Source organism: Thermobia domestica, chromosome 9, assembly GCF_964235325.1.
Source record: "Thermobia domestica chromosome 9, izTheDome1.hap1.1, whole genome shotgun sequence".
Taxonomy (NCBI): domain Eukaryota; kingdom Metazoa; phylum Arthropoda; class Insecta; order Zygentoma; family Lepismatidae; genus Thermobia; species Thermobia domestica.
In genome coordinates, this window is record NC_137462.1 from 85,954,685 (window position 1) to 85,980,838 (window position 26,154).

Genomic DNA, 26,154 nt, shown 5'->3' on the forward strand with positions numbered 1-26,154 from the left:
GCTATATGAGACCTTTCGTCTCGAAGACGAGAGCACTTATCAATTATTCACGAAAAATTAAAAATAGAGGTGCTTGGCAATCCTTAGCTGTTATATGAGATATGTGTCTTTTTTCACGATAAAGATATCTGATGAATCAACAATGAAAACACCATGGCAAACAACACCGTTTCGAACTACACTCCACCTTCGCTGCAGGAGTCCCAAGTTCGATTACCACGTTCAGTAATAGTTCCACGTCTTATATAGACCTACACTAAACTGCAAATCAACCAACCTAAAGACTTCCCCGAGTTTATATATAATCAATAAATCAATATAACAACAGAGAATCTTTCAACTTAACGTCCCACAATTATGTCGTTCAGGCTAAGGAAGATGATGTTAAAGCAAGTGAATAATGACGGAAGATGAGAAAGTGAGAGGAAATGGCAGTACTCCGAGAAACCCCACGGATACGATGTTGTCCACCATAAACTTACTTGGCCGGGAATTGAACCAAGGACCCACGCACCAGAGTTAAGCGCTTTAGCGCACAGCCTCTGTGGCCCCCTAATATAGCTACTAATCATACCTACAAGATGAGCTGAAGTTAGTAGGAACGTGTAGAGCCATGCTGTTTTCCACATGATTTGGAATATCTTCTTTCAGTAAAGGCAATGTTTATAATAGGGGTTCATAAGTCACAATGACTATATATATAGGCTATATAGACTATTACATACAATGAATTAACATATATAAACACGTTTTACGTATTAAGTTCTTCGACTACACGTGCAAGTACACAAAGCCCACAGTGGGCAACGTACACTTACGAAAATACATTTAGTGACATTTCAATTGATTAACAATAACATAGCGTGAATCATCAGACAATACTGTAACTGACACATCATTCGACCATAACAAGTCTAATAATATATCTTACAGTTATTTTATGGGTGTGATTGACGGGAATATATTCCATGGTTACTTCTCTTTTCCACATGTAATGCGTACAAGCAAACTACTTTGCTCTTATGTATGTTTCAAAGGTTGACAGTTGTCATCTATGCATTCACATTTGACGTTTGTCCTTCACCTTCTATTTTCCACATGCAAATCCTGGTATATCTGATTTTGTTAATGCTGTGAGAAGAAATCATGTTGAAATGTCCTACATACCAGGGGTGCCCATCCCCCCCAAAGCTGATGGCGCACTCCCCCCCAAAACTAATAATCTCTTCCCTCCTCAAAACTCAAGTCCTCTAAAAACAATTGCCCAATGTAGAAGTAGTTTTTATAGTACTAGTCATTGTTATTTTTGTTGTTGTTTTTATTTCTTGTGGTAGTATTATAGAATGCTTGTAGTAGTAGTAGGGGCAGTAGTAACTATAAAAATGGCATTACTTTCATTAGTAGTCTTGGTAGTGTACAATACTAAATATGTTCTATAAGGATATTGAAGGGTATAAAAACTTCTACATACTGTGTATGGCACAGGTATTCTTTTTTTACAATTAGTAGTATTATTTTCTCTTTACAAAATATTGATATAATTCCCTTGTACATGAAAAGTAAGACGCAAGTTACAAGTTATTGAGTTTGATACCAAAAGAAAATATTATCCTCGAAATAAGCCTACAAAAACAAGTGATACCCAACAAAAAACATTCCTGTAAAAGAGCCAAGTACGAGTGGCCTTAAAAAAAATTGAAATCACAAAAATAGGCGCCAAGTTCTGGTGGACAACAGTTACAAACACTCACTGACTCACTTCAAATTTAGATTTGAAACTTAGCTGTTGTCTGTATGGTTACCACTAGCTCACAATTATGTCAAACTACTTTATAATTTTCAACAGACAACATAGGCAGTTTCAAATCTAAAATTGAAAGTGATTCCTTGAGTGTTTGTAACTGTTGTTTACCAGAACTTGGCGCCATCCTTTCATATAGCAACTTGCGCGGTACTTCATTCATAGAGTTTCTAAGCAGGGGGTAGGGGGATTCATTCTCGAGATTAAAAAAAAATCGCATCGTGTTCCAATGTTATTCTGACGACAGCAAAATTACTTATTCGACATTAGAGTAAAATTCTTCCCTAATTTTTTTATTCCCCCCAATTTTTTTCTCGATGGCACAACTTGCGCCATTCATCCCTCCTGTGGGCGGCCATTCTCTCTTAAAACGAACCAACATTTCCTTTCATACGGCTACTTGCGCGGTACTTCATTCCTCTAGTATCAAAGCAGGGTGTACCGGGGTTCACCCCGGAAAATTTTTGAAAATTAGTTTCTCAACATCGTGTTTTAATGCTATTCCGACAGTATAATTGCTAGTTCGAAAGTAGAGTAAAATCCCCCCCAAAATTTTTCTCAATGGCGCAGCTTGCGCCATACATCCCCCCTGTGGGTGGCCCTGCTACATACTGCTCTTTGTAAACAGGAACATAATCCGCGTTATTATAATGAGTAAGCCTATTTGACCATCACTGACAAAACACTTCCCCCAAATTTAAACGTTTTCACTATAGCCCTCTACCGTAGACAGGGTTGCCAGATTTACGGATTCAATAACACTTTTTAAAACAATAAAGCGCTAAAAAGTGGTAAGACAAAATCGATATAAACTAGAAACTAATAATAATAATAATAATAATAATAAAGTACTTAAAAGCAGAAAATAATTAATATCTATTATTTACAAAAATTATTGAAGTCTGTGTTAAGCTAAATAAATTTATTAATACCTAATATAAAATTAGTTTGCATTGTGATTTTATGAGGCATTAATGTGTTTGGCTTGGCATACACTTCAAAAAATTTTATAGACAATAGAAATGAATTATTTTGTGCTTTTTGTATCAAATAATCAGGATATATTTCAGGCAAAAATTTTCTTGTAGGCCTTATATCTGGAGAACTATATATACAGTAGTCAAATTCAAACTATCACTTAACTCAATATGATGTGCTTATTCCGTAAAAATAATAATAATAACAATAAGAAGAAGAAGAAGAAGAATACTCGATTTAGGGGCCGTTCAAAAATTTTGTGGCCCCTGATCCAAAAACTAATTATTGTCCAAGATCGCGATCTTTTGATCCATTTTTTTTTTTTTTTTGTTGTTGTTTCCTACAATTCTTGTTATTACTTTCTCCTTTTATCATTTTTGTTGAAGTCAGTTGGTGAAGTCGATGATTTCATTTTCTTATTTTTAGTGCGTTTTTGTAGTCTGTAATTTTTCTTTTGAATGTATTTACTTTTCCATTTTCGTTACTTTCCACTTTCTTCATTAATCCTCCATTCAAACCGGAGGTGGTTGAAATTAACCATTTCCGGTTTCAAAACTTGTCATAGAACAAAAATAGTAATAAATAGCGACAATAGATGTACTACTTGATGTTTTAGTACTGAATTGAAATAGTTTGCAAGTCTACAGTAGTTTCAGAGTGTGAAACGAAATTCACTTAAGAAAAAAGAAAAGAAATGAAATGAAATCTTAGTTTTACGTCCCACGGTTGTGCCGGTTAGGCTAAAGGAGATGGTGATAATGAGTAATGAATGAAATGGTGGAATGAAGAAAGTGGAAGGAAACGGGAGAACCCCGAGAAAACCCACGCACACGGCGTTTGTCCACCATAAAGTCCACTTGGCAGGGGCTGGGATCGAACCCGGGACCCCAAGCACCAGAGGTGAACGCTCAACCACTGAGCCACCGCGGCCGCCTTAAGAAAAAAGAGAGAATTTTATAGGATCGAAATGTATAGTGAAAAGTGTTTATAATCCATGCTAAATTCAAGTTTTTATTCCATGCTAGCAGCAGCCACTGCTGCTCCCTCATGTATGTCCAAGTAGAGATCGAAGTGATTGTACACTTGAATAGGGCTATTATCTGTTAATTGATTTATTGAGGTTGTGTAGTTTCATGTCTTGTAGCCAGGTGTGGTAGGACAGACCCTTAGAGAGCTTTAGGAAGGGGAGGATTTATTACGATTTATGACAAAATTATTAAGGGTACAATATTAATAAATCTCAAAGCCATACGAATAAATATTATTTCTAGACTCCCTAATAGTAGACATTTTTTACTGAAATGGGTCCACGACTCATTTTTGTTCTATTTACCTTTTGTGTGATGTTTTGTTTATGTAACGTAGCGACCCTATTTGATGCTTCATTTCTAATTTCATGCTTGTATCATATGTGGAGTAAGAAAATTTTGTCTCAAAATGGGACCCTCGAACGACAGCGAGTTTCTCTGGGTGGGCAGTTGCCCAACCACGAGTTACGGCTCTACCGATGACGTAGCCTCAACTTGAAAAACGTTTCGTGATATTTTCCTCATTGAGGAACGTCTATATAATTTCTTTTTGAGTTAAACAGGAAATCTGGAGTAAGTCATTACGACACTTTCACAAGTTGCTTATATTTTCATGTTTATATTTTTATTTATATTATGTTTATATTTGTTTGTTTTTGTTATATTTGAGTATCTTGTTTATATATTTCCATGAAACGTTTTTAACTAGGTATTAGTTTGGGTGGAAGATTAAGTAGTGCAGTAGGTGAGTGGTTAGCGCATTGAACTTCTATTCGGTAGACACGCGTTCGAATCCCGGCCAGGCTGAAACATTTTCAAGTGTTCCTGTTTCAATTTCAATTTCAATGCATACTCAGTGTGACAAGCAAGATCTTCTCTTCCCTAGAAAGAAAAAGATGTTCGAATGAGAAGAATTGGAGATCTGTCAATGGAGACAGTGATTTACAAACTTATTTCCAGCAGTTCTAGATTTGATATGTTCGTCTACTTTCAAGCATGTTCTGATTCATGTGTGATCAGTGTTTTTATTTCTTTGAATATACAGTATATAATGAAATAATACATTACATAAACAGCAATATTGGGATTAACATATAATCTTCATTGGATAATACGCTCTGAACCAGAGAATTTGATCTCAGAATGGAGAAATGTTTCGTGCTTCACCTACTCACAATTTTATTTGCATAAAGACTTGACTCAGTGCTACCAACTGCTGTCAGTGCCGAGAAAAGTTAATTGTAAGTTGGGTTGCATCTGCCTAGGCGTTCCCACAACTGCAAATGACCTGGACCCCAAGTAATGGAATTAGAGCACTTAGAGGGGAGATACTTTTGTAAGTGGCTGTACAAACATTGTGTTGGGAACAGTCATATTATGCCTCTTTGATATTTTCTATCATTGCTGCTGTTCCTTTAAAGTTGTATTTATTAAAAATAATTTATTGTTTCTCGTTTGCGCAACGTGTAGGCTACATTTCTTGATAATTTTGTGTTCGTATAACACCAATTTGTTTTAATTTCATTTGTATTTATTTACGTCACATAGGTCCATAGGTTCCTCTTGCAAAGTGCCAGTTGGAATCTTAACATGCGGTGAAAATATTACTTATTATCTTTAATACGCGGGTTAGAAGCGGAGGTAAGGTAGTTACGCACATAGTAAGTATAAACAACTAATATGCCTGTAACTTTTCCCCAAGTGGGCGTATCTTAAAACTAACTTCACCATTGTCTTTCTGATTAAATTCTAGCCCGAAATTATGTATCGCATTACCCTATTCCCATTTCAAAAGCTTGACCTTAATTCAAAATGGCGGATTTTAATATGGCTACCGTCAAGGTCATACCTACCAGACGACTTCCCCCTAGGCCTTATATGTATCTACATGGTTGCTTTTTCATTAACACTCCGTTTACAAAGGGTAGTAAGGAACTTCTGCAGTAATCTCTAATAACCACATCACAACTCTTAAAAATTACAGAGAAATATAAAACATGCGCCATGGTAAAAAATTTCTGTCATAACAAATAATACATACATGTCCTCTATCAGCAAAAAAAAAAAAACCTTGAAATCGGAGCCGGACAGTTGGGTGATGTCCCTTGTTAGACATACATAGGACAGGCATTTTACGCATCCAAACAACAATCTATACAACTTTATACGGAAATGGCAATTGTAATCTTCTGTTGTATTTATCTGAAGGAATCTCTCTGATGATAGATCATCAATATTAAGCAAGCATTCTCCTATTACATCGTTCATTGAACTGCATTTCAAATGTTGCAACGTAGCGGAGGAACCATTCTCTATGTTCATCACTAACAGCCCCTAAATTTTGTCGAAAAGATGATTCCAACAGATGAGTCCAAATATGATTCCAACAAACGTAATTTCAAGGACTTGTGACATTCCGTGGTTTGGAAGCAGTGAACCGTATCACTAATAACAGTTTCATAATTTGGTACTTTAGTGTTATCACGGAAATTAGAACATAATAACTTAAATACTTGCTATGCTGCCTTTTCTATGTTCGATAGTGTACATTCAATCTCACTATCTCCTATGACAGCTCTTATTTGTGAGCCAATGCACACGCCTTCGTTTGTCTTTGCGTCACTTAAGCTTGCGAATTTCTTCAGGTGCATGAAAGCTGGGCCACCTCGATTTAATGCTTTGACGAAGGTTTTCATTAAACCTAGATTGATATGTAATGGGAGAAGAAAACCATCTTTAGGAAGAAAAACTCGAATTGTTGACATGATACGTCCTTGACTCCTGGAACATATTCCTTTCCTGATGGTCGTTTTCGGCACGCAATGGTTAACTCTGTCTCAGCTGTCCCATTCACAAAAAAGGAACAAAATTTGATGTACTCTTGTTGTATGCCTCTAAGGATTCCAATAACTTTAAGGTTTCCACATATTCGCCACTCAAACGTATTAGAACTGAATGTACTGCAGTATGTCACGCATTACCTACATGTTTCCTTTGTGTGAACAGCCTACGCCACTGGAACGAATGAACAAGGATAACCATTATGGAGTAGCAGTACCTTCAGACGATCTTATATGGATCAATGAACAATTGCCAATTTCCTAGATAGTGTTCATGGCCAAAATCCTGAAATAAACCATTAACATTTTACAATTCCTCCTGTCTCCGAAAAGTAAACTCTGTCGCGTTCTCAATGTGCTGATTTTGAAGTTTTTTCTCCAATAGATTTCATTCCTGAAGTCGAAAGCCCAAGATTTCCGCTGTTGTTTTCGATAGATTTTTAAGTTCCGTATATGATCGAGTAACTCTTCTTGTATGATGAGATGTGATGCAGAAGAGAGAGATGGAGGCTCGAAGTTGACTTCGTTGTTGCCTGAACTTCCTTCTTCCACATAAAAGTTATGATTTTCGGAAGCTTTATTTTGATTTGATTTTGATATTTTGATGTGATATTTTGATTTTGAAGAGAAGCCCTTTACATCCTTCAAACAAAAGTATGAGTTACTTATGTGGTCTCTGGGCTCCCTCCAAATCATTGGTACGGCAAATTTTAGCCCACTTCGCTTTCCTTGTATCCAGTTTCACAAGTTCCTGGAACAAGAATTGCGAAAGATAGTGGTGCCCATCGCTTATTTCAATCGTCTACTCGGTATCCAAACTACAGTTCATATGCTTTTTTAATCACAGGGGTAAGGCTACTTCTTTGACTCTTCAACGTCAGTTCACTACATACAGTATATAACAAAATGAATCAGGGTTATTCTTCTACTGATGGAATATTCTGATACATTGTCTCCTTCTCCTTATATATCTCACTGGTAGAAACTCACACAAACATTAAAACTTTACAAACACCTCCAATTGCAAAGCACAACCTTTATATGTTGTATAGTATAAAAACAGATGGCAGCTCTTGTTCTTCAGTAGTACCAGCACCGTGATTGTTATGTAACAAATTTATCACTACATGATTCAGTATAATATTCTTTTAAAAAAATGCTAAGCTGATAACGATATTACTTTTAAAAAGCGCTTGGGTAAAACCAGTAAACGAATTCACAATTAGGGAATTCACTGTACGTGATATGAAGGAACTAATCGCACATTCGTGTTTTGTTTGCAAAAATTCATTAAAAAACATTTTTAAGCAAAGGATAAATTTCGTGTTGTACATTGTTATAAGAATTTCTTCACATCTAGTAGCTTCAACTATTAGCTGCCAAATGACGTTAGGATTGACACGCTGCCACTCATATACCATGAGATTTGGAGCACTAACGCAACCTCGTGCGCAAAAGGCTGAATATTTTCTAGACAAGCTGATAAGTTTCTTAGAAGTTTTCGAAAGATCAATTCCAGTCTAATCTTCTTCAGCGTTCTCAGTTCAAGTGCTCAAATGTATTTTCTACTTGAATGAACACTATATAAGTTTGTTGTCTTTTTCAATAAGTCTTTTAGCGGTTATCCTTAATAAGTCAGTAGTACCTCGTTATAGCCTTATCATAACAAGTCCAAACTGTCCCTAATCTATTTCTTTATTGGCACTTAATAACAACTTTCTATTCAGTATTCAAAGCATGTGATATGAAACTAATAGTTCTCTAGTTCTCATTCCATTTGAGTTCAATACCTGAAATCAGGACTTGAAAAATCCTGGAAATGAGGTCGTCATCCCGACTGGAAATACGATTCTGGCGCCTACCTAATTTAAGGCCAAAATATGTAGATATATTGTATGTATCTAATTATATTATTATTATTATTATTATTATTATTATTATTATTATTATTATTATTATTATTATTACATCGTCTGATTTTCACAACTGGCGCCTAGGTCAAAAAAAGAATCACCGAGCGGTTGTTTCCGATAATATGATAATTGATTTCTTCAAAGAATCTCTTGGCCACCCTTTCTTGTCACATACTTTTCAATGTAAAGTCAGAACAAGCCTTTCTTCCGTTTTCCCTTTATATTCTTTATAAGCTTAATTAGTATTTATCTACCAGTTACTTTCTCTCTCTACCCGAAGTGTCGTAGTCCTCTTCCTGGAACGCGGCGCGAAATATCCAGGTTCAATTCCCGGCTGTAGTTCCACGTTAAGTTGTATGTTTGAGCCTCATATATAGAGATGCAAGGGCTCGAAAACGGCTTTTTTGGAAAAAACTCGTTTTTTTCTGTTTCGCTTTTTTGGTTGGGAAATTTTGGGCTTTTTTGAAAATGTTGCTTTAAACTGATAAAGCAAACTTTGTTTCGCTTCTCTACAACAAAAATACTCATTTAATTAGTGGTTGATCCAGATAATAATATAAAACCGAAAATAAACCATGAATTTCGAAAAGATTTTTTAAAATTCTTAACATATTTACATTATAAATTCCGTAGGATTAATCAATATATGTAATAATATTTTAACCTCTTATATACAATAAGTACTTTAAAAAAGAGACACAAATAACTAGCAAAATTGTATGTAGTATTTTTACTTCAAAATATCACACACCCTCTTTTTGAAGCAAAATAAAGAAAAACATGAGAGAAATCTGCACATCAAGAGCTTCGTTTCGGGTGGTTCTGTACATTCTTAAAATTTTTCAGTTAAGTTTTAACTTTCATATACATTGTATGAATATTTCGAACAAATTTTTCAATGATTGATCACATACGTAATAATCTGTTACCACCTATCAGGTGCTTCGGATCTGAACAATCGGTAAAGCTCCAAATTCTGTAACGCACTGAATGTTCCTTAAGCTTGTTCAGAATCGGGAAGTATCGCATTTTCTGTTCATGGATCATATACGTAATAAACGGTTCATCTGAGCGTATGGTTTCCTAGGCTGTAGAATATATAACCACCATCACGGTTTACCCAGTCCTGAAGGTTTCTGAATGTTTAACGAATTTTTAACAAGAAAATTCAACATATCGTTACGAAACTATGGAATACATTTCAAAAGAGTGGAAGAATCAGTCACTGTTACAATTCACAAGAAAGACGACAAAATTGGTTGTAATAATTATCGAGGCATTTCTCTACATTCTATTAATAAGATTGACCCCATACGCAGATGAAATTATTGGAGGTTATCAATGTGGATTTAGTCGAAATCGACCAGATATTTATCATTCGACAAATACTCGAAAAGAAATGGGAATATATTACCCAGTACATCAACTGTTTATTGATTTTAGAAAGGCTTACAACTCGGTTAGGAGGGAAACATTGTACAACATTCTTACAGAATTTGAAATACCGAAAAAGCACTAGATTTATTAAGTGTTTAAATGAATCCTAGAGTAAAGTCCAAGTAGAAAAATGCGAACTTCTACGTTGAGATTGGCCTGAAACAAGGATATGCGTTATCGCTGTTATTATTCAGCTTTGTTCCGGAGTACGCTATAAGAAAAATCAAAGATAGGAACCAGGGCCTAGAGTTGAATGGTATTCACCAGGTTATGGTGTATGCTGATGATGTAAATCTGATAGAACGATCGAAAGAAATGCAGAGGCCTTATTAAACACTTGTAGGGACATGAGTAAATGCAGAGGAATCTAAATACAAGGAAGTTAACAAGGATCGTAATACGGCAAATTATTTATGAATGCGTTAAAATATCAATTAATACTTTCGACACAGTGGATACTTTAAAATATCTTGGATCAATATTACTAGACCAAAATCATACCCACAAAGAAATTAAATGTCGACTGAAATAGGAAATTCTTGTTATTATTCAGTTCAAAATATTTTGTCGTTGCGAATTTTGTCAAGGAATTTAAGCTTAAAATATATAAAATGATCATCTTGCATGTTATGCTTTATGGTTGTCAAACATGGTCGCTTACGCTGAGGGAAGAACGCAGACTGAAATTATTTGAGAATAAAATTCTGAGACGGATATTTGGACCCAAGAGGAACGGGAATGGGGAATGGCGAAAACTTCATAAGGAGGAACTACGTAATTTATACGGTTTACCAAACACCGTTAGAGTCATCAAGTCTAGGAGGCTCAGGTGGGCAGAATGGAAGAAAGTAGGAACGCATTCAAAGTTTTAACTGGAAATCCAATCGGGAAATGTCCATTAGGAAAACCTAGGCCCAGATGGGAGGACAATATTCAGATGGATCTAGCAGAAATAGGAATACAGAATAGAAACTGGATTGAATTCGATAAGAACAGAAGTCAATGGAGAGCTTTTGTGGCCATAGAGAAAGAGAGAGAGAGAGAGAATACATTTAAGTTAAGCACAACTGCACAACAAACATGAAAGAGTGGTTAGCTTTCGCGTTTCTATCGTGAAGTCCGGGATTCAACCCCGCATTCGACCATTTTAACAAAAGTTTTTCTTAATTCCATCTGTGAATGTCCTGGCCGACTTCCTTTTTAATCGCTTTTAAATCTTTGTTATTACTAATTACGAGCAGTGTTGGATTTGCGAAGAGGGTTAGGGTGGGGATGTCTTTCGGATTGAAGCCTCTACCCCGAAATTACGGAATTTCTAAAACAAACTAAATATTAGTTTTGCCTTTACTCATAAACTTCAAGCTGTCCCCAAATAAAAAAAAATAGGAATTTTTACAAAAACTAAGCATTAATAAGAAAAGCCCCTCCCAAAATACTTTTCTAAGTCCGCCACTGATTATCAGTATAAAATGGGCTTCAAGGTTGTATCTGGAAGATTATAGCTGGTATACAAGCGAAACGAAATATTTGTTATGCCTGTACTCATAAATTTAAGCTTTTCTCAAATAAAAGTTAGGAATTTTTAGAAAAAACAAACATTATTCAGAAAAACCCCTCCCAAATATTTTTCTAAATCCGATACTGATTATTTCTATCAAATGGTATTCAAGGTTGTGTCCGGAAGATTATTGTTAAATCATTGCACAACTACAGTATAATGGAAATGTGGAAGGACGCTCTGACAGATATATTGAAAAACGTACGCTCTGATGGATATATTGAAAAACATAAGTTTAATTGTGTGCTAGAAGCTAGAATACTAAGCTCTTACAAGTTAAACACGGATGACTAAAAAGAAATGATCTAGAGAAGAAAAATGTCGATAATTCAGAAGTTAAAATAAAGTTAAATAGCTTCTAAAATTGCCCTCAAATACTACGTACTTTATGTTTACTTTAATTCATAAACCATGTGCTCCATAAATCATGTTGGCGAATTCCAGAGCGAAATATAGCATTCAGGTCATGGAATCTTATTTAACTTGAGAGTATACTATAAGAAAGCTATTTAAACAGAAAAATCATGAAAATGAAAAAAGCCAAAATTTCCAAAATTCTCGTTTTTTTCCCAAAAAGCCGGCTTTTTATGTGCAAAAAACCATCGATTCAAAAAAGCCGGCTTTTTTGCATCTCTACTCATATATCAATGGTGTTGAAAGAGAAGTTAACCTCTAAGTTGCTCTTCTTCCTGCAATCCTATAACTTAAATTAATTCTTAATATTTTACTCAACTTCCTCTTAATGTTAGGGGACAATGTGGTGCAGTGGTAGAGAGCTTCGCTTTGGTGTGAGGGGTTCTCTGGTCAGATAAGTTTGTGGAAGACAACATCGTATCCGTGGGTTTTCTCAAAGTTCTCTCGTTTCCTCCCACAATCTCATTCCACCTATTTTACCATCATTATTCACTTGCGTTAAACATCGGTCTCCCTTAGCCTCAAGCGCATAGGGATGTTAAACTGATAATGTTCATTTAATTTTTATTTATTTATTTTTTAAAGCTCTTGATATCTACCAAGGTTTGTTCGTTTTCCTGTTTTCGGAGTTACTGACCTCTAATTGAAGTAGGATTAGCTATCTGCTCATTTTTGTCTCATTTTTTTAAAAATAAAAATAAATTAATGGGACAGACAAAATTATGGGTGTCCGAAGGCGAAGTAAGAGGGATGGGAAGTTTAGAACTCTTCGCCGGGACTCTTAAGTTAAAACAGTATATACCTGCATTTCAACTTTTTTTCGTCTTTTTTTTTTTTTTTTTTTTTTTTTGTATTATCTCTGATTTTTCTTTCCGATACGGTTTTCCTACCTAAATAAATTAAATATATGTAAAAAAAATAGCTTATGGAATCATACTGTATTTTGTAACATTACTACAATGGTAAAATCTTGCCTTCTGTATTGGGGTAACCTATTTTTTTTTTGGGGGGGGGGGAGCGTAACTTACTTGATACGCAGAGTTCGGAGATTGTACTTCATATGCATAGACATGATTCTATCAATGTATTCCAAATTTTCAAAAGTGAAAATATGTTGCGTGGTGGTGTACTGTTTGATTTATAAATGTGTTTGATAATTTTTATAGGTTATTTCTTTCCCATATGCTCCAGTTATGTATTGGTAGAATTTTTTAGTATACGTTCGACCGTTTTCAAAAATATAACTTGTACCTATCCTTATTCGCATTCGACAGTTCGAGATCAAATATTCGCAGTGAACCATGTCTGTGTCGAACGCAGTAATCAGGGATTGTTTACTGTATGAGTTCAAGTTGGGCACAAAACGTGCGGAAGCAGCAAGAAAAATATATGCAGCGTTTAGAGAAGATACAATTAGTGAACGGAAAGCTCAAAAGTGGTTTCAGACCTTTTCGACCGGCGATGAGACACTTGAAGACAAATCTCGATTGGCCAGACCAAAATCTCTCGATTTGGACCAACTCAAGGCAGCAATTGAAGAGGATTCAAGTCAAACGTGTCAAGAACTGGCTCAACGATTTGGGTTAAGCGATGAAACCATTCGTGTACACTTGCATGAGCTTGGAAAATCATGGAAACTGAGTAAGTGGGTCCCTCACGTGCTGACTGCTGCGAAAAGTCTCCAACGACTGAACATTTGCTCTTCCTTCCTGACTAAGAACAACAACTGTCCAATTTTGGATCGCGTTTTGACTTGTGATAAAAAGTGGGTAATGTACGATAACAAAAAACGCTCGTACATAGGCTATCGTCAAATGACTCCATGCCTTTAAATGCAAAACCTGCTCTTCATCAGCGAAAAGTGATGCTGTGTGTATGGTAGACTACTGCTGGGATTGTTCATTATGAGTTCTTGCAAAGTGGTAAAACCATAACCAAAGAGATGTACTCAGCACAATTGCAAAGAGTAGCCGAACAACTTGCAAAAAAAACAACCTGGACTAGTGAATAGGAAGGGTGTTCTTGTCCACCAAAACAACGCTAGACCTCAAACAGCAAAAGATGACCCTCGAGGTGATTTCTTCTCTCGGCTGTGAACTTCTGTCACATCCAGCGTATTCACCAGACATTGCTCCATCAGACTACCATCTTTTCTTGTCTATGGACAACCATATGCGCAATCGACAATTCAGAACTCGAGAAGAGGTTGAAAACGCGATGGTGCAGTTTTTTGAGTACCAACACAAAGATTTCTTCAAAAATTGCATCTATAGGCTTGTAAAACGATGGGAGAAGGTTGTATAAGCGGATGGTGGATATTTTGCGGAATAAACATAAGGTAAACGCATTTTTGGAACTTTTCTTTTTTGTACTGAAACCGCATGAAGTTTCCTTGTTACCTGGTACTTCCATTACGTTCCTGAATTAGAGGAAATATATGCTGAACTATAACGATATTAGGTGGGTATACGCCGTATGCTTCCGTATACACTCCTCTATAGGTTTGTAGTGCTAGGTTATAGAGAATTTTATTGAGTCATTGCTATGTACTCTATATCATGTAGTACATTGATAGGTTGCGAAAGTTTAGAAAAACGTTAGAACATAATCGACCAAAGTTAACTAGCTATCATCTGGAGGTGAAAACTAAACAGTGTCGACATTTAAAAGTTAATTTAAAACAATGAGTGGCTGACAGCTTATGAAGTGAAAATATTATTGTTTTGCTTTCCTTGCCTATTGTTTGAAGGGAATTAGCAGTGAAATTGTATTTTACTTAGAACATCCGATTGAAAAAGCAAATAAGTATGAGAACTGTAAGAAACATATTAACATTATGCTGAATTTAACTAGTGTGAGCACAGGCCAGTAGCCAGCCCAAAAATGTAGAGGGGGCCCGGTAGAAGTTAGGGGAGGCCCGAGCCAACCATTTTATAGTTCATCAAATAGTAACATAAGCAATTCATCATATCTGCTCTTGAACATTTAAGTATTTTGATTCTACTTTATTCTCATATCCCCTCTACACACTCACATTAAGTTAACATTCTGTAATCTACATGGAAAAAAGTGAATTTTATTAAATGAATATGACTAACTACACGAATTAGAGTTAAAATATAAATGTTTTAATAGTCCCACATGTAATACTAACATTAAGATCAAAAACGAGAGATGATCTACTGTGAAATAAGGAAATTCAACTTTACTTAGGCTTTTGTTTAGGGTTAACTTGCGAAGTTGCCCTTCCATTTTTATCAAAATTTTTAAAATTTACCTAGAAGAATTTGATAATTTGATTGCTTGTGTGCTTGATAACATGTAAGTGAAGCGTAATTTATGTGTAATACCTTTTGATAAGCGGTTATAAAGACGGGACTAATTCGCAAGTAGAGGGAACTACTTGTCTCTAGGTTCAGGACGGTTGGATTGTGGATAATTTTCGAGTAAACATGCCTGCAAGTGTACAGGATCTTTGCGCTGGATGTAAATTGACAGTACGAACATTTGTAAAACACGATGTTATTCGGGCAAGCGGGGCCTCCCATGCCCAGTAGCTTCATATATTTTTTTCGAATTTCTCAATAACCATAAATATTTCGATGACATACCATTCTGAATTCTTCTATCTTTAGTCGAAGTTAAAGTCATGAACATATCGAGTTGGTTAGGCTAATAGAGGTGGTAAGCCCCAGTTGCCCGTCTACGTTACAAAAATATCTTGCCCGGACAAGAGTTAATCTTTTGAATATTCATGGCTTAATGAATGAAAGAACAAAGACAACCAAAAATCGTTCACGAGTTTCTGCTTGAGATAGGAGAGCTCTACAAACCTAAGTACGTACTAAGGTAAGTGCGAAGTAGACATAACCTAACCTAAGTAATCTAGTAGTGCGTTATCCCTGCTTATTTCGGCTTCTCGCTTCACTCGTTCTTCCCTCTCAACTCCGCACTCCCCATTAACTACACACAACCGTGCTCCGCGCGGCCTGCCAGTCTCCCCTTTAGGTTAACAATGGATTTCCATATGTAATTGTGGTTCCTCCCCCGTACTCACGCCTTCGAGGTAACGTAACAGAACATAAAATGAAGAAAGTTTAAGTAGAAATTGATGATTGTAGATTTTATTATGGTTTTTGTTGAAAATTAGGTGGATGGATAACTTTGAAGTAGTTCCCTTGTTTACAATTACAGTTGTATTTTTTTAGATATTTATACTAAGTTCTTGTTTAAAATATTAAATTAAACTCGTTTTATATAAATAAACCACCTGCATACTATACCAAGAAGACACATACCAAAACAGCTTTAAAAAATACTATAATGTTATTCAAAGCTACACTGAGAAAAAAATGTATGCGGCATACGTAATATCATAGATTACATTTGTAAATCCTGTAGTTTTTGGACTTAACGTACAGCAAGCGTATAACTGAAGACGCATGTTTTATAATACTTTCTGTATAAGTGCTCCATCCATCCATACTTTCCGTATGAAACAATATAGGCGGTCAGGATCTCACATACAAATGAACGTATATAACATATAGCTGAGGAAGGAAACATACATATATGTATGTACTGTTAGACATCAGACATCCTGCAACGGCATGATGTAACACCTAAGGGCAGTGCCTATGTAGCATACGGATAACGTATGCTCCGTTCTGCTTTTTGTAGTAAGCAAGAGGATTCCGTATATTTGTACAATATACCACTGTCCGGAGAACGGATTTTTCTCAATGTAAGTAAAACGTTCCATCCATCTAGTATCGAGTAAAAGCTTCACTGCTTCTTTAATGTTGAATTAAAACATTATTACGCGTACGTGAGTAAGAAATAGTTCCAATTTACAACGTTTTTATATGAAAACTAGCTACTTCCACGGGATCCCCCACCCCAAGTACAATACAAAACATTTTGCTACCTAATTTCTCCTCGAAATCTTCCAAATTTTTACTAGTCCTGGCTCCACAACCCGGAATTTAATCCTTAAACTTAAACGTTAAATATGTTCACTTGCTCAGTTACTCATCTAATTAAGGTAATTTAGCTTAACTTTATTCTTCTGCGAGAACAAACATATGAAAGTCATTGCAACCATTACCTTTTCGGTGAATGTTCCACCACAGTGCTTGTTTTACATATCACACCACCAGTGGCGTATTTAGGGAGGTGGCTTCCGGGCTTAAGCTTCCCCCCCGAAATCTTACTTAGTATAGTAAAGTAAATGAAATATCTTGCAGAATTTTTACATTTCCAGGCAAAGCCCCCCCCCCGAAAGTTAGCAAAGCCCCTCCCGAAACAAAATCGTAAATACGCCACTGCACACCACAATCATTTGGACCCTACTAGAATCAATCGCCTTTAACGGAACTCGGAGCTCTTAACTCAATTCACAACTAATTGTTCCACAGTTAATCTAAGGTTTGCTGTTGACTAGGATTTTGCAATGCATGTATGTACAACAAATACACAATACAATAACAATAACCTACCGCCGTTACTGCAATCGACAAAAGATAAAGGCTTTGTTCCTGCTCCTGTTTTTATGATTTGGCTTGCAGAAGCACTTCACACTTCGTCTCCTACCTTCCAGATCGCTATTACAACTGTGGCATGAAGTATTATGAACATATTCCTTCTTTTCGTAAAAACTTGCTTCAATACGTATTGTGTCATTTCATATCGAGATTCGAGAAGTCTGATAAACTTTACTTTAACTCCTTTAAAATATGTTTAGAAGTGTTCATCAAATAGTTAAAATGGAAAAATTCTTGAAATAATCTCTTTTATATTGCATTTTATTCTTAGTGTTTACACATATAATTAATGAGTTTTTTTTGCAAGCCTTCCCTGAAAATTTTAGGGGGGCCAAGAAAAATTTAGGGGGGGGGGGCGGCCCCCTCTTGCCCCCCGTGGATACGGGCCTGTGTGAGCACCATGGGCGCACTCAAGGCTCCGAATCCTCCCTCAAAACTTCGTAATTCGACATATGTTTGTACAGTCAGCAGCAAAAAACCTGCAACATGAGCATGTAAGTTTATTGTGAAATACGCCTAACAGCCCAGAGAATCAATACAACGTGTAAGTCTCACGAATCACGCCAGGAGAGATCTCGGCGTCCTCCCCTGCACACTTATTTTTGGAAGAAAAAGTGTCCTGTCCTTTTCATTTTGCTTTTGATGTAATCCTATTAGAATCGAGCTTGCACCATCACACATTCTGATAGTTTGAAGTGTTGATACAATCTCTTAAATGTTTTCCATAAACTATATTCTTCTCGTGTGAAGAACGAATATTGCTCCAAGTAATTTGCAAATTAATCTCCCATGCTACGTATTATTGAATGCTTTCTCCAGGGTGAATAGTACAAAAATGGATTATCCTTATTATATTGATTGCACATTCAAGTACTTCAGCGTAGTAAATCATCTCGGAGACTTGCTGAGAACAAAATTCTGTTTGATATATTGTTTAGGCGAATATGAGAACTCCTTTCAAGAAAACAAAAGTTAATTGAAGCTTAGACCTTTATTCATTACGATTTATTTTAGTATAAAATTCGTATGAGTACAAAGTATACAAATTTGTTCTTTCCATTGAAAAAGAACAGTAAACGAATAAAACATGTTAATAATATAAAATAGAAGAATTGTGCATGTATGGTTTCTTTGGTATTGCTGTGGATGTTCAGTGTTTGTAACAACTTGTGGCTACAAGTAACAAGTTGTAGGTCACTTGTAGTTTCCGTAAGGAAGGAAAGGAAAGAAAAAGCAGTTCAAATGTTTCACTTGTTGTAAGGTTGTGTTCTATTTTAATCTAACTAATCTTTGGCTCAGCGTTGCCAGATCTAGCATAATGATGCTAGATCTAGCATAATTTGCATGTCTTTAGCATTTAGCATCTTGCTTTTAGCATCCTGCCCAAATCTAGCATAATTTCAGCAAGTTTATCAAAAGGTCGCAAAACCTGGAGATGAGAAAGAAGTTAATAACGGGAAGGAAAAGAACGGCAGAAATGTATCCTGTCAAATTGATTCATACAATCGGTAAACCATACAGGCACCCTTATTGTTCGAAGCAAGTTCGAAACGGCAGGAGGTCATCCCTTTACCGATATCTTTAGAGAAGAGGCGAGGGAAAAAAATTAAATGTTTCTGAAAGGGGATTTGTCACGTTAGAAGAACTTGTAGCTGTCATAAAAAAATCTTGAAATCCTACCATATTTCACCGTGTACACTTAGTCTTGAAAGGGTCATGAAACATTTTTTTTCCGTCTTGCAAGCAGTTGAACGTTGCGCAACTTTCTGGGACGTCTTGCTTGCTACCTGCTATCGCCCTCCCGCTGACATAAAAGAAAAACCAGTTTCGCCGCTTCCGAAACAACGGATTCTTTTGGACAGGGAGGGAAAGTGCGCCAAAATACAAGTTTTTAATAAGGAGGTTCACTGTTTGTCCACTAGAGTGCAGTGCTGCATGGATGGTGATACCTTTCTTGCTTACAAGAAGTTGTAAAATCTAAACAGTAGATAGAAAGATTGGATAGCAAGGTCTTTTTTATGACAGCTACAAGATTAATGTAAAATGGAAACATACCATGAAAATGAATTTTATTGCAGACGGTAGCTTCTTGATGAAACAAATGTAGGTGACTCAAAGGTCTTTCGGCATGTTTTTGACCCAGTTCACCCCAGAAATGCATTTTTTTGGTAGCTCCACCCAGGGTTTTCTAATCTTTGACAACCAGGTTATTTTCTTTCAAAATATGTAAACAAACACTTTGCGTTCATTTATACAATATATTTTTATTTCCTTATTCTTCTTAGAAGCCAAAAGCTGTGAGTCTGGCAATGTCTGCACTAGTTTAGTTGAGTTACAAAGACTTGGTGCTTGAAGTATTGAGTTCTATTCTCGTATTTTTGCGCTCTGTGTATTTTAAGGTACGTTATCGCATTTCAACTTTGGTTTTCTTTTCTTTAAAAACTTCTGAATTAGTAATTATGAGTATCTAGCATAATTTGACCCAATCTAGCATAACTTCGATCAGGTTTTGGAATAATTAAGAGCTGTGAGTCTGGCAACGCTGGTTTTAATGGAGGTATTTAAAAGAGTAGAAGGAGAGGTTATTAATACTTTGTTAAATATTGAATTGTGTTTACCTCCTAACATTGGGAGATAGTTTAGTTACTAAAAGATTTTTGTACAGCTTACTTTCACTGCAGTGAGTCGGTATTATAGTGACAGCAAAAAGTCTATTATTAAAAGATACAACATTACTGCAGATACTAGTAAACTCGTCTAACTCGAAGTTGTATTAATTCAGCCAAAGCACCCTGGAAGCCAGCATTGTAGTCCAATGCTACTTCATTCTGAATATAATCACTTCTATCGTCCTTAAAATTATCGTTGTCGTCCGGGCCTCCAACCAAAGCACCATACAGTATTTGTGGATTAGGTGCATCCTTATTAAACGCATCCCAGCTACACGGTGCAGGCATATCTGGACAAGAACTGTAAGAAAACAAAAATATATTATGCTGTGTATGTAATATACAGAAAGAGAGAGAATAAAGGAGAGTCACGAGACATCATTTAGCTTTGCTAAAATAAGTAAATACTCATGTGAAAAATTAGTTCTTGCGTAGGTCACAGAAGTCTAGTATCCAGCCCAAAAATGTAGAGGGGGCCGATCCAACCATATTACCGTATAGTTCATTTGCAAGCCTACCGTAAAAGTTTTAGGTGGGCCAGTAAAAATTTTGGGGCCCAGGCCCCCGTGCATGCAGGCCTGGGTTACAGACAAAAATACATGCAAACAAGCATCGTCCTACAAGTGCTGTGGAAATTCGTTTTGATTATCTGCACTGAGAAAGAACCAATCTCTATGCCACACACCCATGTTTCACCGAAAGAAATAGTCGCACGTGACGTCATGAATTCCTAGACATCATCATGCTTTTATCCGCTTCACTTGTCTGTAATAGTGCTGAAAGATCAGAAAGAAAATGAAGCCTACTTATCTTGGTTTCTGATATTATAGCCAATAGTTAGCTTAAGAGCAATCATATTATTTCATTTTAGTTTCTGTGGCTACTCTATCTAGGTTTGAATTTTTTAAATGTAGTTTCATTCCCATCAATAGATGGGCGTGGAACAGAAGGTTACGCCTTCTATTGGGCCAGTGACACCAATTTAAGACTTGTAAGAAGGTATGAGGAGTGGGTATGAAGTTTTCTTACTTATTGATTTAAAAAGAGCCATGTGTTGAAGTGAGTAGACGGTAATTATGAAAAATAGGAGATCTCGGGGAATCCGAATTCCAACGAGGAAAAATTGTGGATGAGAGTAGTTTGCACAAGTACATCTAAGATATTCAGTGTGTTAGGTATGTTTCCAAGAAAATGACACTCTTCAGAACTCATGGGAAAACAGCATCGAATAGTGGTCGGACAAGCATCAGTGACAGAGGCAGCCAAACATTGAAGGACCTTAGAGCTATGGTGACCATAAAATTTTCAGCTGAAAACGGAACAGGTTCCGGCTTTTTAAAAATCATGAGAAATGAAAAACAGGTCAGTGTATAAATTAGGCCTACTTCCTGTTTATCTTAGGAATACCTAATACATTTATATTGTAATATAACATAATATTGGCGTTAACAGAAATTTGTCGTTAAAAAATTTCGCGTTTAAATTTCCTGTACCTACATACAATTTACTTACAGGGGGTAGACCTAAAAAATCTAAAAACACTTTATACAGGACACGTAAGTTTGGTCCTCCACTGTACAACACGTGTTGCGGTTGCCGATCGTTTTTTGTTTTCAATGTGTCATGTGGACCTTCCTCTTCCTTCATCAGTAACCAGTTCATCTGTGAGTGTCGTGGTGTGAAAGTGGTGCGGTAAAATGGGCAACCTGACAAACTTCCAAAGAGGCATGATCGTTGGTGCCCGTTTGGTTGGAGCTTCAGTGGCAACAGTGGCGAACATTGTGGGGGTATCGAAAGCCACTGTGTCCAATGTCACGACGGCATACACAATTATTGGCAAACAACGTCTGCAAAGCACAACAGTGATTGAAAGACAATCCTGTCAGATAGGGACCTCAGGGGATTGAAACGGATTGTAGCAGCTAAAAAGAATACCACTGCAATGAAAATTACGTCTGAACTCAATTCCGGCCTACATAACCCGGTTTAATCGAAAACTGTGCGAGGGGAACTTCATAAAATGAAAATTCATGGCAGGACCGCTATCGCCAAACCCCTGGTCACAGCAGTAAATGCAAAGAGGCATATCCAATGGTACAAAGATCATAAGACGTGGACTCATGAGCAGTGGAAACACGTAATGTGGTCCGATGAATCGACCTTCACCTTGTTTCCAACAACCGGTTGTGTTTACGTATGGAGAACACCGTCGCAGGTCTATGATATAGACTGTCTGCTCTCAACTCTAAAGCATGGGGGTGGTTATGTTACAGTATGGGCAGTGATATCGTGGTTTTCAGCAGGTCCCATCATAGGCGCCGACTTGAAGAAAATATTGGGGGGGCCAAAACAATGAATAAATATATCATCATATTCAGCTGTTTTCTATCAACTGCTTGAAAATCCCCCCTCCCCCCAGTTCTTCGTAAGCTGCATTCGCTCCGTTGCATCCAAATTCACGACTTAATGCAAATTTGCCTAAAGGCTTTAAGACAAATTCAAGGTCAAAATTTGGGAACTTCACTGCAAGTTGCGCTCACATTGATCTTCACTTGTCATATCTGTTCTGCCTAGTGTTATAAAATTTCTGGAAATTTTGAACCGGCTGGTAAAAAACCGTTTTTGCCGGTTGCTTTCCGGAAAAATTGGGAAAATAACAAAAATCTTTGTATTAAGTTAGTTTCACTAGGAATGGAACAGTTATTTTTCAAACTCGTGAAAAATGTAAATTTGAAATTTCAATATTGTGAATATTTAAAAAAAAAAAAAAAAAAAGAAGCATTCGAAAATGAAACTTGTAATTATTCTTGAAAATTAATAGTATGCACTTATTTCCTTTATGTACTTATCAGTCGTTTACTCCTGGTTGTGCATTAATTACAGAACTTTTACAATTGCATACACATTTACCATAATGAAGAGTTTATGTTGCAACAAATAGGCTTTTGAATGAAACTGAGTTCTTAATGTGCTCTTTGATCTGGTGAAATTTTGTTAATTTTAAGCAAATTCCTTCTTAAAAGAAAGAGAAGTAGACAAATTTCACTAATACTCATGCACTAAAACATAATTACTATTATTTAATATTCAAATACAGACATTAATATAAACTTTGTGTACAAAACATTCTATGTAAACAAATACGTTTTCTAATGCGAAAAATTATCTACATATATAAAATGAAAGTGACTATATTTGTAACTTAACAACTCTTGAACCGCCAGATTGATCTCGACATAGATGATGGTTCGGGCCTGGGATGGATTCTACCACTTCACTTTGAAAGTGCAACTTGGAGGAAGGAAGTGCGGATATATATTGAAAATTAGCGATCTTAGTGTCGAACTCATCGTTTTCGGAGTTGCTGAGATGAACAGTGATATTTCCAATGAAGCTTAAATTCAAATTCAACACTGCAACTTGGGGGAAGGGGAGGGAGATACTTAAAATGATCAAAAATGACCGATATTAGTGTCAAATCCATAGTTTTCGTGGTTTCTGAGATGAACAGTAACATTTCCGATGCTGTTTAAATAAAAATTCAGGCCCGCAACTTAGGGGAGGGGGAAGTAGAGATATAGAAAAATGATTGAAAATGGCCGATATTAGTGTCGAATCCATAGTTTTCGGGGTGGCTGAGATGCAAAGTGACACTTCCGATGGCGTTTAAATCCAAATAAAGCCCCCATTAGTTACGCATAAAGGGGAAAATTACATGTAAAAGTAACTGAAAATGACTGATACTAGTATCAAATTGATAGTTTTGGGGGTTCCTAAGGTCATTGGTGACAGTTTTGGTGCTCTTTATACCCAAAATGAAACGCATTCTCTCATGAAATAAGATCATCTCTCTTTTTGAGTTGTTCAAAAAATATAAATACAAATAATACAGAGGGATTTTTATCAGAAATCAGAAAACTAAAAAGTAAAAGTAAAAGCTGTTACTTTAAAAAACTGTTTCCTGGTTGTGAGATACGTTGTATACATATATGCTGCAGACACGTTACAGAAAATAAGATTAATATCAGGCGAAGAAATAGTTTTTAAGTTATATTTTCCGGGTTTTGCCAATATTTCCGAACAAAAGATTTTTTCTAATGGGTTCAAAATTTCCGGAAATTTTACACAGCACAAGGCCAATAATTATCTCCATAAAATATACAGGGTGATTCAAAACAACACCGACAACGTTTGGGAGGGGATTCCTGATACCAAGATAAGAAAATAAAGTATAAACCATCCTGGGTGCACAAATGCTTCCTTTCGGAGTTACAGGATGCCGAAAACGTGAAAAAATGAACTTTAAAGGTCCATAGCTCCAAAAATATGGGATCTACCGTAGTCGAGTCAAGACTTCACTTAGAAACTAGTATGTGCCCTATCCAAATAGCCATGTTTCAGAATCCTGCGGTACTTCCGCAACAATTTTTATAGAGGCAGTTGGAGAGTACTTCAAATTATATGACCGTAGCCAAACTCTCTCTATAAAAATTGCTTCGTGAGTACCTTAGGATTCTGAAACATAGATTTTTGGATAGGGCACATGTTAGTTTCTAAGTGAAGTCTTGATCCGACTACGGTAGGTTCGACACTTTTGGAGCTATGGAGCTTCGAAGTTCATTTTTTCATGTTTTCGGTGGCCTATAACTCCGAAAGGAAGCATTTGTGCACCCAGGATGGTCTATACATTTTATCTTATCTTAGTGTTAGCAATCCCCTCCCAAACGTTGTCGGTGTTCCGTGTTCTTTTGAAACACCCTATATATTTGATTTTAACATGCTGGTATTAACTAGAATGATTCTGGCACTCTTATTTAACACTTCCCTGCCATAAAACGGTAATTTTATAAGATTACTTAAGATAATTTAAATACATCTATATTAATTATTCTAACTAGGATTATATTTTAGGATCTTTTGTTGCCATGATTTCATTCTATCACGGTGCAAAGGAATGGTACAAATATATTTGTTGCCACAAAATTTCCCTATTCTAATACAAGAAACATAACTACTCAATGATCTTAACTGTAAACTAGTAAATATAAAATAGTTTTCATTTTAAAAGCATAATGTAATAAAATATTCGAAAATTTCAATTTTTTCCAATTTTTCCGTTTTTTTTCAAGCTCGGGGAAAAACGGTAAAAAAAACTTTTTTTTACCCAAAATTTCCAGTTTTAGTGCTGCCAGAGTGTTGGTTGAAGCTTCAGTGCTCCATTCTACACAGTTTTGAAAATGGCGTTTTCTATCGATTAAAAAGGTTCTTCCTATATTGAATTAAAAGCACGACGAAATCTACGACAGAAATTCTTGCTCCTCTTTGTTAATTCTTCCTCGACTGGATTATATTGGACGGGCGAGGACCCCATCTATAAATATTGGGGGGCCAAAAGTGTCTTGCCCCCCCAAAGTCGGCGCCTATGGGTCCCATCATAGCCTTGCATGAAATGATGAATGCTAAGGCATATGAGGTCATTTTGGGGGGATCAGGTTCTACTTTTGGTCCAAATATTGTTCCTATTGTGATGGCATCTACCAAGATGATTTGGCACCCTGTCACTCTGCAAAAACGGTGAAATTATGGTTTAAGGAGCATGACCAGGAGCTATCACACCTCTCCTGGGTCCCACAATCACCAGATCTGAACATCATTGAGCCATTGTGGTCTGAGTTAGAAAGGCGCGTTCGGTCTCATTACCCTCCATCAGTGTCCCTTAAGGAACTGGTGCATGTTTTGGAGGAACAATGGTACAAAATTCCACACACCACGACTCAGGAGCTGTATACGTCCGTTCCATGTCGGATCCAAGCTATTTTGGACGCAAAAAGAGGCCCCACCCCATACTAGGTATGATTTTCACACTTTTGTAAACGTTTTAGATATTTTTTTGTCCTAACCCCTGTATAATGACTATACGTAAGAATGAATATGAAAACTGACGATAGAATTGCTAGAAGTGAAAAGAATGTG

At 36.4% G+C, this 26,154-nt stretch overlaps 3 protein-coding genes across 3 annotated transcripts in view; 1 reads left to right on the forward strand and 2 right to left on the reverse strand.

Annotated features, from left to right (window-relative positions):
* Positions 1 to 13,041, reverse strand: part of LOC145660918 (endoglucanase E-4-like) — a 54,526-nt gene extending 41,485 nt beyond the window's left edge. Inside the window, exon 1 of the mRNA XM_081726353.1 lies at positions 12,998 to 13,041. Coding sequence (XP_081582479.1) covers positions 12,998 to 13,041 — 44 coding nt within the window. The remainder of the gene's footprint in view (positions 1 to 12,997) is intronic.
* Positions 13,042 to 13,270: 229 nt separating this feature from the next.
* Positions 13,271 to 19,865, forward strand: LOC145660919 (histone-lysine N-methyltransferase SETMAR-like). Its single transcript, XM_081726354.1, has 2 exons — positions 13,271 to 13,610; positions 19,798 to 19,865. The coding sequence occupies exons 1-2, from the start codon at positions 13,271 to 13,273 to the stop codon at positions 19,863 to 19,865; spliced, it is 408 nt and encodes a 135-aa protein (XP_081582480.1).
* Positions 19,866 to 20,256: 391 nt separating this feature from the next.
* Positions 20,257 to 26,154, reverse strand: part of LOC145660920 (endoglucanase E-4-like) — a 47,463-nt gene continuing 41,565 nt past the window's right edge. The window contains exon 9 of the mRNA XM_081726355.1: positions 20,257 to 20,482. Coding sequence (XP_081582481.1) covers positions 20,257 to 20,482 — 226 coding nt within the window. The remainder of the gene's footprint in view (positions 20,483 to 26,154) is intronic.

What these genes read in the sequence shown, in the direction of transcription:
- LOC145660919 (XM_081726354.1), top strand. Translation starts at nt 13,271, where the DNA reads ATGTCTGTGTCGAACGCAGTAATCAGGGATTGTTTACTGTATGAGTTC. An exon ending in TGGAAAATCATGGAAACTGA is followed by an intron (nt 13,611 to 19,797) that starts GTAAGTGGGTCC and finishes TATTCTTCTTAG; the next exon opens with AAGCCAAAAGCTGTGAGTCT.